This window comes from Buteo buteo, chromosome 3 (assembly GCF_964188355.1).
Source record: "Buteo buteo chromosome 3, bButBut1.hap1.1, whole genome shotgun sequence".
Classification (NCBI taxonomy): domain Eukaryota; kingdom Metazoa; phylum Chordata; class Aves; order Accipitriformes; family Accipitridae; genus Buteo; species Buteo buteo.
The window spans coordinates 31807476-31822594 of record NC_134173.1 but is presented as its reverse complement, the minus strand read 5'-3'; the positions used below and the strand labels follow the sequence as shown (position 1 = coordinate 31822594).

Below are 15119 nucleotides of genomic sequence, written 5' to 3'. Positions count from 1 at the left end.
AAGTCTTGGCAGTTTTTTAAGCTTAAAACCTGCAATTTCTTAGAATTCACACAATTACAGAAAATTCTGGTAGAAGTTCCTCATACCTAGATGAATCCTCTAATGAGTCGTCAAGAAGGAATAAAAACATTAAACATTAAAACTTTGATCATGAATGTGAGCTTAAAAAAAAACTTCAGTTAAATTTGGCTATGTTACACTCCTCATCTGTTCAGTTATCTTTAGTGTCCTAGCTAGGTTTATTAGCTCTCAGTTGCCTACCAAACAGTGAATTTGAAGTGGGCAAGGGAAGTGTGCTGGATATTTCCAGAACTGTAGTGAGTATTTTCAAAAAAATAGACTTCAAAGTCAAAACTTAATTATTTCTAATAGAAAAGTAACCCACTAGAAAAGAGACAGCTTCCTTCAGGGAACAGGAAACAATACAATCTGGTTATCAAAAAAAGAAATAGTTATTGCTTCTCTTTTAAAATATAGACTTCTGAACAAACTATTTTGAAATGGTCTAAGATCAGAAATTATTTTTGAGATGATTTTTTGAATGAAAAATTCATTGGTAAATTATAGTTAAGTTCAATTTAATAAAAAGAAATAGCAATTTGCTGAATTAATTTTTTTTGTTGTGCTTAGAAATTGACCAAAATTGTTCACCTTTGAAGTGCAAACTGCCATCTCCCCACAGTTGTTATATGTGCTCTTCCTCTCTGTCCAATTCTAGCTTTGGTTCAATTGGAATTGTCCCATACTTTTCACTGAGTATGATGCATTTAATGCCTGGGTTAATTGTTCCTGTACTAAACATACCAACTCAACATACTTTTGTAGACAGAATACAGCATTAATTTGCTTTCTCTGTCAAAAAATAAAAGGAAAAAAGGCCAGCTGTAATCAGGCTGCATCTAATGTTGGAAGCATCATCTGTTGTTTTAGGAGGCTAAGTAGGCAGGAATTTGCTGGAGAGGGAGGCAGGTGGAGGGAGTCATGTGGCAAATATGGTCTCCATGTCAGAATAGCTGTTTGTTCAGCTTCTTTCTGCTCTTCCCAGTCACACCAGGGCCATGTGTGTCCCTGAGCTAGATACTTAAGTATCTTCCTCATTGGTTTGGGTAATATTCACCACCATGTGCATCTGTGAAAAATCCTATCTTGTTGTCTTACTAAGGAAGCTATGACTGCACCTGCACTGGCATTTTAGTTTGGAGAATGAATGTGCCTTTGAAACAAAACTCCTGACCATGCTCGCTGTGCTTCGTTTCACACTGCAGTGTTTTTTCAGTGCATGAACTGGATTCCTTTCAGTGAAAGAAAACTGGCATTTGTTCTAGGCATGCACCTATTGGGTTGCAACCAGAAGTGGGTGTCCAGTGCAGGGGACCAGGTTAGAGCTAGCCTGAAATACGTACCGTGTGGAATCACCTCCTTGGTATCAGCTGCCTTGCTCTATGGATCTGCTGCTCCTGTGGTGCCCTGCTTGCTCACAGAGATACAGCTCAGGGTGTTTAATTAGCCTGCAGCAACAGACTTCACAAATAGTAAAATGTGGCCTGTCGTGTGACCTGGTTTTGTTCAGAATGGCTGTGTAAATGTTTAAACACCTAAGGAAAAAAAATAATCTGGTGTTAGTGTGCTGAAGGAAAAGAATATTGAGACCTCAGTTAAGAAGTAACTCTTAACTGTGAAGAGTAAACTGCAACCAGGGCTCTGCCTGTTCTGTATTCCTCACTGGGGTCTTCTCTGTCATTCCTTCAGGGCTCTGAGTGCAGTTGATCTTAAGGTGATGTTTTGAAATTGCCTCTTGCTTACCATGTTCATGCTTATTTTCAGTAGGAGACACAAGAGTCAGTAGACACATTCCATGTTTCATTTCAAAGCTCTTCTGCACTAACACTGATGATGATAGATCTACCCATCCATCCACACTTCTGAAGAAAGATGAAAAAGAAAAGTTTCTTCCCCTCTACAATATGGAAAGAGTTTTAAATATTTATCTCAGAGACCACTGGCCACATTACTATCCTGTTCATGCCAAAGGGGCCTCTGAAGATACCTTTCATAGAATCATAGAATCATTTAGGTTGGAAAAGACCTTTAAGATCATTGAGTCCAACCATCAACTATGCCCACTAAACCATGTCCTGAAGTGCCTTGTCTACGTGGTTTTTGAACACCTCCAAGGGATGGTGACTCAACCACTTCCCTGGGCAGCCTGTTCCAATGCCTGACAACCCCTTCAGTAAGAAATTTTTCCTAATATCTAATCTAAACCTCCCCTGCCGCAACCTGAGGCCATTTCCTCTCGTCCTATCTCCAGCTACCTGACAGAAGAGACCGACACCCATCTCACTCCAACCTCCTTTCAGGTAGTTGTAGAGAGCGATAAGGTCTCCCCTCAGCCTCCTTTTCTCCAGATTAAACAACCCCAGTTCCCTCAGCCGCTCCTCATAGACTTATGCTCCAGGCCCCTCACCAACTTGGTTGCCCCTCTCTGGACACGCTCCAGCACCTCAATGTCTTTCCTGCAGTGAGGGGCCCAAAACTGAACACAGGACTCGAGGTGCGGCCTCACCAGTGCCCAGTACAGGGGGACGATCACTTCCCTGCTTCTGCTTTGAAGGTATCTTTTCTATCATGACATAATCTCCAGGCCCATTTTACTACACTTCAAGGAAAAAAAGGTGACAGACCTTCCCTTTGCAGTTTGGCAAGTTGGATTTCACAACCCATGATCTCTAGTTGCAAGAGCTTCATTTAATAGAGCTAGTGATTCACACCAGATGATGGCCTCACTTGAAAGGACTCAGTAGGATAGACTTTTTGGGTGGGATCTTTTAGACTTACATAACACTCAGCATTCACCTCTTATTGTTTATGGACAGAGACTTGGCTTTGGTGCTTTCCCATCATCTGGACTGGTCCAAGAGATAAAGGAGAAAGGGGCTTCTACTCAGTGTTGATTTGGTCTCTCTTGCTGTTTATTGGGTCTCTTAGACTCCCTATCAAGACAGTTAGAAGACTTTTTCTCACCTACAGCTTTCATAACATCCCAAAACTTTGTGTCTGTTGTTTAATCTGTTTGTCTCTTATCTCAAATGGCATATTAATTTGCCATTTTACTTCACTTTATTCTCTTTATTTTCATGACCTATTTCCACAATTAGTTTGACTCGTTGCTGCCATTTCCTAGCTTACAGGTGTAGCCCTTGTAGGGTTTGTTGCTCTAAAGGTTCCAGAAGACTTGTCAACTGAAAATGGTTCCAGTGTGTATCTGCCTTAATATAACTCTGATTTTTCCTGTCTCCATCTGCTGGTAAAATACGAGATTTGCTGTTCAAACAGATCATATAATGAGTAACAGCAACTATAAATTTCAAATAATAAATACCCCTTTTGCTATTATAGACACTTTCCATTAGGAATGGGATAGAAGTGATCAATTTATTTATTTTTAGGCCACTTAATAATAAGTATGAAACACTAATAAATTTTGATCTGTACTGTGCTGACAGGAATGATTTAGATATTCGAATGGTGTACTAATAACCTGGGGATTCGAATCAGCGTGCTGATGAAACTAGATTGTTCGTTTCCTTGGGAGTAAGAGACATTCTTAAATGGTCATCACTGTTTTTAAATTTTAATATTTTTACAGTTAGTGAGCAAGCAGATAAAGGAAATAACATCTAACAGGATTTTCAATCTGATCATTTATTTTAACTTATTTCTGCAGACAAGTATATAAGGCTCATGTTATACATAAACTACCACTGGTTCCCCCTAACAGTTACAATACAAAATTTTTCCAGTGTTGAATCCAGAGGGAGTAAAACACCTACATACAATCATGTCAGGAGCTCATTATGTATAAGCTAACAAGGTGGGGGTTTATGTGCAAAACTTTTTGTAAGGATGTAGTTCGTTCAGAGCACAATGTTTTAGTCAGCAAAAGACTTTGCTTCCCTTCCAGAGGAAATGCATTTTCAAGACTGCAAGAGGCAATACTAGTCAGCAGAGGTGTGGTGATACAGATGTGCGGTGACACAGATGTGCTTTAACTCTGCTGTCGTCTGAACTGGTTGGTTGTTACACATATTTCTGCAATCAAAGCAGTCTTACATTTGTATGTGATTTGTGTTCTGTAATTAAATATTTAGGTTGATTGTTATTTCCATCTACTCCTAATGTGTTGTAGATGCTTCTGGCTTTGATGCTTTTACAACGGAGGTTTTTATAGGCCTGAACATTTTCCATAGAACCACCAACCAAGCCTTTACTTTTATTTTCTATTTCTGTCTATCATGTGTTTATAGGAATATTTTTCAAATGTGGTAAAGATACTGATAGTTATATTCATTCACAAATTGAGAGGGTGTTTTATGAGACCTATTTCCCCCAAGAAATTTCAACATGAGATGGTGTAGGTATTCTCAAGCAAGGAATTGCAAGCACTTTTGTTTCAGTGGCTTTAATTATAAAGGCTTGTATTAAATTTTTTTCTCCTCTGCAAAGTAACTGTAAAAATGACAGCCTTTCATTTAATAGATCTTTTTGCTGTCTTGACTAATAGTTTTATCTGTTCACTTCACTGGCAAATCTTTTCCCCCTTCTTGAGTCCCACTAGCCCTGTAGGTTCCACCTCAAGAAAACAGACTGACTCTCTCCTCAAGCATCCTTGTTCAAAGGGATCCTTAGCACTTTCCAAGAGGTACACAACTCTCTGTAAAAGTCAATACTGTCCAGAAATTTATTCTTTGTGTAGACATCTAAAACCAACCAACCAACCAAACATCTTCAATCTCAGAGTGCAAATGGAATTTGGAGGGCTGAAAATGAAAAGAAACATCTATTTATTTGTATCCTAAGAACATAGGAAGAGCACGGAATAAACATAAAACCAAGAGTAAACAGGAAACCCTGCAATGCAAAGAGTAAAATTAAGTAATTTCTCACTGGTAGAGATTGAAACCATTCCAGCAGCTATAGGGATGAATTGTATCTTGGCACTGCCTGTCACGCTGTTGGCTGGTGAGGAATCTGAGACAACTGGTTTAGGATAGGGGCATAGCTCTGTGATGGCTGGAACAAGTGGGATGAAGCTCAGCCTAAAAGATTTAAGAGTCTAAGTCCAATTTTTGAAGTGAAACATCCAGTGAGGCTTCCATTCCTAAGTAATTTTTGAAAGTAGGGCTTGGACTGTTGCCATGATGAATGAAAGTCCTAAAAATACATCTGTGATTTATAAATATCCTCCTTGCTATTCCAGAGTTGTTAGTAACCAAGTCACTTTGAAAGTGGCATTTAAGCTTCTCAGTCATAGAATTATCAAGAAGGAACTCAGTTAATATCTAGTCTATCCAAGACAGGATTTACTCAAACGATCCCTGACAGATATTTGTCTAACCTGGTCTCAAAATCCTCCTGTGACAGACATCCCACAGCCTCCCCAGGCAAACTATTACTGTACTTGACTATCCACATCAATAGTAAGTTTTTCCTAATGTCTAATGTAAATCTCCCTTGCTGTGGTTTAAGCCTATTACTTGTCCTGTCCCTTGTGGACATTTCATAGCCTTTCAGACATCTGCATAGCATTATCATGTATTCCCTGATTCGTCTCTTTTTAGCCCTAGTTGAGGCTAAAAAAATGTCCCCTTAGGCACTGTGAAAAATTTTACCCAAAGCCAGCTTATGAAGTAGAACTGCTTTGTTAATGCCTTTATCAAATAGCAATTTCAGGATAAAAGTGTAGTGTAATGGCATATGGCAGGAAAACCTGATACAACTGTGTCCACTTCAGAGACTTTATGGTTTAAATGGAGATTTGAGTTTGTATCATTTGCCCAACTTTTTACTTATTGGGATGTCAGTATTGGGATATCAAAAGTCTCAGTAAGTAGCTACCTTATTCAAGTTACTCATCTGGTGTATTGCTTCTGCAGCTAAAGCTTACATCTCTGCACAGCATTGCTAGTTGCCAGATGGACTGAACAGCTTACTCAAAGCAGCTCAGCACCTTCTGCAGCACTGCAGGCTTTCTGAAACAAGGTCTACCTTACTGCCTTATACAGCACCCAGCAGATTGAAGCCTGACCTAATCAGGTCCAGGCCCCACCAGATAAAGTTATGATGAATTTACAAGTATAGATGTTAAATAATAGTACTGTCTTCCCCTGAAGCAGTTTCCACTCCATGTAAACCATTTTTTTCCTACCCTTTTTGACTGACAAGATTTGGAAAGTTTGTGTTCATTTTCTGGCACTTCAGTTAGGAGGCATGACAGAGGGTTTGTGCTGATTTTATTTCCTTGTATTTTTAGAAGTAGTAGCAATGCTTAGAGTTTTATTCAGCTCTATGGAGAAATGCAGTTTCAAGAGCGCACCCACATCATGCCTACCTGCCTTTGGGTATCAGTGTAAGGCGAGGGAGGTAGGAGGACTGTGAAACAAGAGCATTGCACACTATGGCTACCAAAAGCAGCAAAATGAGTTTTGTTTTTGAGTTTCTTTTTTGAATGTATTCCTAATGTTTGCATGTGTCAGCTCTGCTGAGGTGGCATCTCACGTTTTAAATTAATATTGTTGTAATGCATTTCTCTTTAATTAAAAAAGAGAGCTCCCCCGTAGGAAATTTCCTAAAACAAAACTCATTAGTAATAAACAGATTAAATCTTTATCAGTTAATCAACACTATAAACTTCTGAGTGTTCGGAGAGCGGCATGAGATAACACTGTCGTCATAATAAGAGTGTTTGAAATCATTAGGGAACCCGCCGTGCCGTTTGGGTGGTGAGAAAATAATGATTGAAGATGGGGCCCCCTACAAAGCTCGCGTGAATTCCCCTAAAGATTAAAGCTGCAAAGACTGGATTTTATGTTGGCCCCATCTCTAAAACATTTTTTTTTTTTAAATAGTGGGCAATGGTAGTGGGCAATACCAAATGAATTCTTAATGATGCTGATACCAGAACCTGTCACGATGCCACAAAATTTTTGAGCTGGTGGTTAGTGAAATTTTAGAGACTGTTCATGGGACAGGAGCCTCGCCGCCTTCTCAGAGCAACTGTTCCCAGCTGAGCTCTCTGAGGCTTTAACTTGTCTGCACTGCAAATTCTTCATCTTCCTCCACCCTGAATCCTCAACACAGTCGCTTCCATCAGGACTGTGGTAGTCCTCTCATCATGCATATGCGGGAGTTCTGCTCTGGTACAGTCGTCTCCTGGGGACAAAGAGCACAACCTGCTGTGCAGATGGAAGGGATCACGTAGCTTTGGGCAGGGACCTTTCTGAAGAAGGTTGGGCATACTGGAGCAAGACAGGACAAAACTTGACTGGCTGGTAGCATATCAACACATCCTAACCTGATATCATTTAGAGTCATGCACATTTAGAAAGTTACTCTATAAAGGCACTGACATTTTCTCCATCACTACTGGGAATGTGTCAAAGCTCCTCTTTGTCACCCTTGGAGGTTCTTCAGAGCCATTGGGACTATTTGGGTTCTTTTCCATGAACTCTATGAAAAATAAAAATAAGTGGACTGGAATAAAAATAGAGGCAGTGAGGAAAAAAAAATCATGGTTGTTCACATCAAGCAAACTTACTGGAATGGGTTAGCAAGAAGTTATGAGCAGGGGGACGGCAACTGGGAGTCATACATAATTACTGCCTTTTCATTTCTCATCTTTCATCTTTATTTGGTCACCACAGCAATAACTGCATGTGTTTGGTCACAAAAGAGTCAATATAAATCAGTTTTGTTGTGGCATGAGTTACAGCAGCAGTAAAGGTATTATCAAATGTGTTGAGTTTGGAGCGCCCTTATTACTTAAAATACACATTGAAGCTTAGGTGACACTGCCACCTCCAGAGGTCTGAATTCAAATACTATGGTGGAGTACAAGTGAATTGCCCATTCTTATTTTATTCTTCATATACTTATATTGTATTACAAAACACAGCCTGCTTGATAGATGCCTGCTGTGGAAAAACAAGAGTCCCAGTTCCTGCCCCTTGATTAGAATAGAATCCATAGACAGCTGTAAAATAAAAAACCCTCATATGGATGGTCCTGTTTAAAAGGCGGGAACTGAACTGCAGTGATTAATTTCAGAGACATTGGGGACTGTTTCTGTTTAGAAGTCTTTAGCTACCATGGCACTATCACTTTTGAAAATCAGATGGTAGGTGTCCTCACTTTTCTGTCACTTGTTCCAACTGGACATCTGTGTGCAAAAATCACAAATTTTAAAAAAATCCCTTTCTTTTCCTCATATTGTGCTATGTCTTCATGTAGTGTATTTTGAAGCAGGTTTTGCAGGGGTAATTTGTTTGTAACAACTTCTTTTGTATTCATAATTGCAGTCAGCTCTGTCACCTGTGAATTAAAACCTTTTATTAAATATCTTTACGAAATGCTAGGTGCAGATTTACTGGGAGGGGAATGAGAGGATAAAAGAGCTGTTGCATTCTTATTAACCACCGCATAATGCATTTCTGTGCCATGTGTTTGGGACTGCTTCTACCATTGAATCTTGTTTGTGCATTTGGAGAAAGAAGCACAGAAATTTTTTGTTTCATTTTATAAATACTGGACTGAAAGATCACTTTCTATCAAGAGGCCAGATGCCCTGGCTTGGCAAAATGGACTGCTTGCAAGGGTCCATGTGATCCTTCTGATCATACAGCTTTCCTACAATACTGTTTCTGTCATTCACAGGGTGGGTGACCTTCAGATCTCAGTGGAAGGGTCTTTAACTCCCTGCTAAAAAAGGAGAATGCATCCCATGATTGTCATAATTTATCTATTCATCCTGTCTTCTTTACCTTTTCTTTTTTCTTTTTTTTTTCTTTTCAGGATGGAGTAGGTGTAGATGAGAAGCTGTCTTTACGGCGGGTAGCCGTCGTAGAAGATTTCTTTGACATAATCTATTCCATGCATGTTGAAACTGGGCCTAATGGAGAACAAATCAGAAAACATGCTGGACAAAAGAGAACGTATAAAGCAGTAAGTAAAAAAAGCAACTAAAAGTGAACATCAGTCTCTAAAAGCGTGAATTATTTGGGCTTAGTCCCATGGTGTGCGATTTGTGTTTTTTTCCAACTGGATTAGTACTGCAACCCTCACCCTCAAATTTATTTCAGAGATCTTTCAATAATGCATGAAAACACACAGTTTAGAAATCACATTTTCTGTGTAGTAAGGACCAGATCCATTGACTTCAATAAACATTTTCTCATTGGTACAAGCAGAGAATTTATTCTTTCTATAATGGTTTGACAATATCTCTATTAACTCTGTATTAATTAGTTGTTATTAAATGGATGAAGTTTTAAAGAAGACTTAGCAGGTGTTGCCATAGCTTTGCTGAATGAGGTGCTGTACTTCAGCATATGAATGAAGTTGCCTTATAGTTTATTGCTGCAGACTAAGTATACTTAATGGTTTCATGGTATGAAAACTTGTAAATATGCTAAATTCAAAAGGCCAGAAAGCTACTAGGTACAATGAGAGAAGTATTAAGAGGGCAGCTCTCACACCTGCATAAACCGGCTGAGTAGAGAGAAATGATTATTTCTACGATTTTTAATTGCATGTTGTTGCTTGACCTAACCAGTTCAGCCACTGCCTCAAAATAGCTATAAATAGCTTTTGTGGTTAGTGGCACAAATGCAACACTTTCTTTTCTTACGGAGAACTAATGAAACATTTACTGCGCTTTCCTAAGGTGCTTAAAATGTATGTGCTTGCCTGGATTTGGATGGCCAAACTTCCATGTGCAGGGCTGTGATAGTGCCAGGCACGCTCAGCAGTTGATCCTGATCCACCTTCCCAGCTGTTTCCAGCTGCTGCAGCACCAGGAGCTCCCCCAGGGCAGCAGGGCAGGGAGTCCCAGCCAGGGCCCATCCCACAGCCCCAGCCAGGGTGCAGGGCTTCTGAGGCACCTCTCCCCTTGGCCCCAGTGGGACGAGGCCCACGGGTTGCTGTGCACAGGGCCCTGAGGTGACCTGTCACCCTGAACACAGTGTTCTTCACCTTAAAAACAACCTGCAGTCGTGTCAGCTGTTTTTCATCAGGGGTCACCAAACTGTGGGGGAACTCCAGGTTTCTGCTACCCACATCTTCAATTTTAGCCGTAAGAAATTGCTATTTTTCCATTACTGTTTTTTTCAGATATAAAGAATCTTTCGTATGTGTTTATGAATCCCTTCACAGATATTTTATTTATAGGCTATTTCAGGTGGTTTGTTGTGGCATAAGGTCTTGGCAAAATTTCTTATAATTTGTTCCCAGAGGTATTGGCCTTAAGCTAGATATATGAAGGAAGACATCAGTCATCTGGTGTGCTTTTGTAAGGCTTGGAGTGTTATTTTAGGGTGAACAAACACAAACTGTCTAATTTTCATATGTCACCTTGGCCATTTTGATACTTGGTCTTCTCTTTTAGAAAGCATTAGAGAAGTAATATTTTCATTGACGTTTCTATTTTGTTTTACTTCCGTAAGCTGTTCAAAGTTATAGGTCACAAACTTTGTATAATAATATACAAGTATAAAGTATACTACCAACTATAAATACAATACTTCAAGTCATCATCCTACAAATGCATGCCAAGTATAATATTTACCACCGTAAGAATCCCATGATTCCAGGTCAGATAGGAATTTTGTGTGTTGCGAACAGCATGAAAGACAACTAGCGTATCTTCTGTGAGGAGAACTATTTGTACAGATTCAATGGCCTGCACAGTAGTTTCATTTGATGTCAACTGTTATTGCAACTGAGACCTGACCTTATTACATCATTATGAGGAGAGGATAAGGATGTCCAAATGTAAGTTTGTGTCATTACCAGAGTCTGCAATATTTGTGCATTCATTTCATTGCATATTTGTTTATTAAGGGCATTGACTCTTATTTGCCAAGGACAGGATTCACATATATAATATTTAAAGACTTCTATAGATTAAAAAAAAGGAAAAAAGTTCTATCCTGATGTGAGAATTAAGTAAACAGGCCTCAAATTCTACCAGACTAGCTGGGGAAATGCATGCTCCTTTACTGGACCTGTCCATGAAAATGCCTTCACTAAAAATGATGAGCTGTGGTGTCGGTCTGTTCCTGCGAGCCATGCAGTATCTATCTATCTCCTCTGTGGCATTGCAGGAGGAAAGAGGTAGTATTTCGAGTAACTGCCTCACAAAGCATTATATCCTAAAAGCTTTATAACTCAAACTGAAGTACTTTGGTGGGGTTTAATTTTATTAAGTGAATTGGGAACAAGATTAATTTAGTCTTGTTTCTTCATTCACATGTCAAAAGTGAATCATCCTTGATATCTGTGAATGTATTTATCATGCATAAGTATTCACTAAATAGTTTGAGTGAAGAGTTTTTACAGAAAGGATGGTTCACAAACTGTATGCTACAACTGCTATTTGTTATTCATAATTCCTGGCATGTGATGATCACATTGCTTCTGCTCTCTGACTGGATAACCAAAACATTTTAACAGAGAAATGATGGGGAGAAAACCACCACAATTTTGGTAGAAAATTGCTAAGCTTCTGAAGTTCATAAATATTGTCATGGATTTTCAGTACCCAAGTATTTCTAAAAAATTAGTGGCACAGCCCTAAGAATTGCAACATATTGATTTCAAGTAATTACTTTGCTTATATATGTGTGTCTATTTTCAACAGTGAACTGCTCCACTCAAAATTTTGAATAGCACTCAAGAATGATTAGAAGGGTAATGAATTGTCAAAGGTGACTTAATTAACTACTGTTCGCATTTATCTAGAGTAGCAAACTTGGAATAGGTAGAGTCTTTTTAGTTTTTGATAGAGTTACCCCAGATGCTGGAGTGCTAAAATACATCAGTATGTCTCTCTGAAAGCGTGTTCAGAACAGCTTACAAACTCAATTAGTGAATCTGTAATCTGCACTGACTTGTTTACATTAACTGTGTGGAAACAAATGGCATTTTTACAACTGATTGATTTCTGTGGGACTTCCTACAGTGGTGCCTCATGGGAAGATAAGTAGGATATGGTGCTTGGTACCTCTAAAAGAGCAGCATATTGGAAGGGAACCTTTATATTTTAATTGGGGCAGCAATGTATCAAACTCAAACTTTATGATTTCTTGACAAAAATCCTATAGATTAACTAGGAAAGCATCTGTGCTTCAATATTTAAGTTTAGAATAAGGTCCTATTTTCTTCTCTGCACACTAACAAATAAGAAGGGAATTGTACAAAGTCTATCTAAATGATGTGGGAGAGTAACCTTGAAAATATGCAAAAAAGAGTGAACTTCCTGTTTAACTGGCAGGTTTTGTGCTCATTTCAAGTGCCCGACTTGTATGCATTATAAGATTGATGGGCTGTATTCCTTGCCAGCATAGCTGTAGGTAGATCCGCACTAGCAAAAAAAAGACCCGGCTTATATATATAAAATGAAAGTAAGATCTTTAAATCATATCTGGAGTATGCCAGACTGAAGGAGTACTTAATACGATGTTTATAATCTCAGCTAGTTGCCTGGTTCCCAAGGAAGTTTACAAACAGGGAAAAAATATCGAGGGCCTTGATCTGGGAAGTAATTCCCTCACAAAGGCAGGATGTGTGACACAAGGCCTGGCCAAGTCAGTTGCTCAGCAGGGGCACAGGTGATTAGGAAGGTGTGGAAGGTGAAAAGAGCATGTTCCTTGGTGCCAAGGAAAGCAGCGGTGCCCAAACAGGTCGCTGCTTGTCCTGCATTCCCCCCCGGGTCCTCTGTCAGGCTCCACAGGAGGGGGGGTGAAATGTGCTGATGCAAGGAATTGGTTAAGCTGTCGGGAGAGAATACCAAGGATCCTTGTAGGGGTGACTCTGCTAGCACTCGCTGCTACAGCTCAGTGTCCTAGAGGAATTGCGTTGCTTTGGGATAGTACTTTTCACTCTTTGTCCTAAAGGAGTTATTTTTGTATAGGCATCCCACTCTGAAAGGAGAACTGCGGTGTCAAAGCGGAGATGGGGATGCACAGGACAGAAGTGTTCAGGAAAAGAATCCATCTGGTGTATTGGAAAAGGCATGCAACAAGTGCATAGTGGGCTTTCTGTGCCTTTGTAAAGCTGCATTTCTTGATTTAAACAGTTCTAAAATTTAAATTTGAGTGGTGAGGGGTATATCAGAGGTGGGAGTAACTGGGAAAAGTTGTGGCTACAGTAGCAGCATAATGCAACAGGCTCAAGCTGTTAGGGCAACTGTTTGCGATTCAGTGCAAACTAGGAAAAAAATAGCCTTATTACATTTTTCAAGAAACTCAAATGGTCTGTGACCAGATGGAAGATGGAAAACATCTCTGCCTCCTCTCAGGCCCAGGTATGGGTACAGGTAGGCCAGATTTAGTGATCAAGCCCTGTATTTCAGAGTATATTTTATTTTCTTTACTTTCTTTAATATTCTTAAAAAAGATGTTAGATTTTAATTCATTTAAACAATAGACTAAGTGCCTCAGCTTTGTATGTTGTATCTAGACAAAGTTTCCCATAACTAAGTGCATTACCTACCTGAGAACTGTTTGTGTAAATCTCATAGCCACCTTAAGCACCTTAAATTCCACGTGCATATTCTACTTGAATGTTTTTACCTGTGAAGGATGATATAATATCTGCCTGTTGAGCCTGTGTAGCCACTGTGCAAAGCTTTGAAATGTTACAGCAGTGAACTTGAGTAGTGAGTGAGGGTTGCAATGTCTGAGCAGGAGAAATGGGTCAGTTAATAAAACTCCCAATCCATGAATGAAAAAAGAGCACTGGGCTGATGAGCTGGAAGAGAATCAGGCTTGTAAAACATGGGGGAGATATTGATGTGTCAAGGGAAAGTAGCTTGAGGCAAGACTCTGATCAGATAGGTAGTACATAAATATGTAACATCTGAGGCAGAACAGGAGTCTATTAGGTGTGGGGAAGTATCTGGGGTCCTGTTCTTCACCCAGCTGTTGCAGTAATAAATGTTTCTTGGTTTGGGATCAGGCTGTTGAGTAGATTCCCTCTTTCCTGTCACCCTAAGAAAAACCTTCCACAGATTGTGAAACATGGCGTGACTCCTTTCCCCTCCTAAAACAGCAATGTGCTTGCGAGTCCCCTCTGAGCATCACAATGAACGTGTTTTCCTTGGGAAAGAATTTTTTGACAGGTCACACTGTGAAATAACATAATCTCATTCCAGTACAACTTCCCTGATCAAACAGGGCTAAAGCAGGTTTGGAGCCTGGCTGGTTTCTGTCCAGGGTAGACCTTGTCCTTGGGGAAGCGGAAAAATATGACGCTTGTGCAGGGCCTTTTAACACACTTAAAACCTTGCATCCACACTGTTCCTGTGTGCACGGTGAAACAGCCAAGCCCTGTGCACTTTTACTCTATGGACTTGTTCTTGCTTCTTTGCAAAGGGCAAGTGTTGAGTGTCCTGGCAGTAGTCCTGCTAGCAGGTGTCCCCCATTGCTTCCCTTGCAGAAAGCAGCTTCTGCTACACAGGGAGGGAAGGGAGCTGTGAAGCGCAAGTTTAGCACGAAAGGGAACAGCATTTTCCCCAGTATAGCAGGGTAGTGAGCTCTTGATAAAACTCCCAGCAGTAATATATCTGCTTTCTTATGCCATCCTTCTATTCTGACCTCTTGATGAGGAAAGGAGAGGACTTTCCTTGGCTGGCTTGCCCTCCTGTCATCAAGAAACCAATTTCTGCCACCTGGTTTGATGGCTGTGGGCCCAGGACGGATTACCGTCTTCACTCTCCCTGTCTCTCTTTCTCTCCTCTTGGAAGTCTTCTTTCGATAATCTTCGCCCCCTTACCCTCCTTAATTAAAAAAATAAACACACACACCAAAAAAAATTCTCTATTCTGACACATCGTATCTTCCAGACTACACATACATCCTCCATGTTAATTCTTTAGGGGTTAATAGGTTCACTTGCAAAATTTCACTCCCTCTCCTCACACTTGTCTTTCCTGCTCTGCCATATGTGTCCTAAAATCTGCCTTTCAGTTTAGAGCTTGTTAATTTTCCAAATAAAAATGTAGCTCTGAAAGCTACATCATCACAACATCCTGCACTTAAATAATCTGAATATTGGAGAGCATA

General features: G+C 39.9%; 1 protein-coding gene across 5 annotated transcripts in view; it reads left to right on the top strand.

The window, feature by feature from the left end:
* The window catches only part of NOL4 (nucleolar protein 4), a 195030-nt gene that overhangs the window by 26209 nt on the left and 153702 nt on the right, over window positions 1–15119 (top strand). For 4 of the 5 annotated variants that reach the window (XM_075023231.1, XM_075023230.1, XM_075023228.1 and 1 more), the window contains exon 2: window positions 8851–9000. In XM_075023231.1, the coding sequence (XP_074879332.1) occupies window positions 8851–9000 (150 nt within the window). Of the gene's footprint in view, window positions 1–8850; window positions 9005–13950; window positions 13979–15119 lie in introns of all 5 variants that reach the window. The other variant, XM_075023229.1, reaches the window with a different exon arrangement.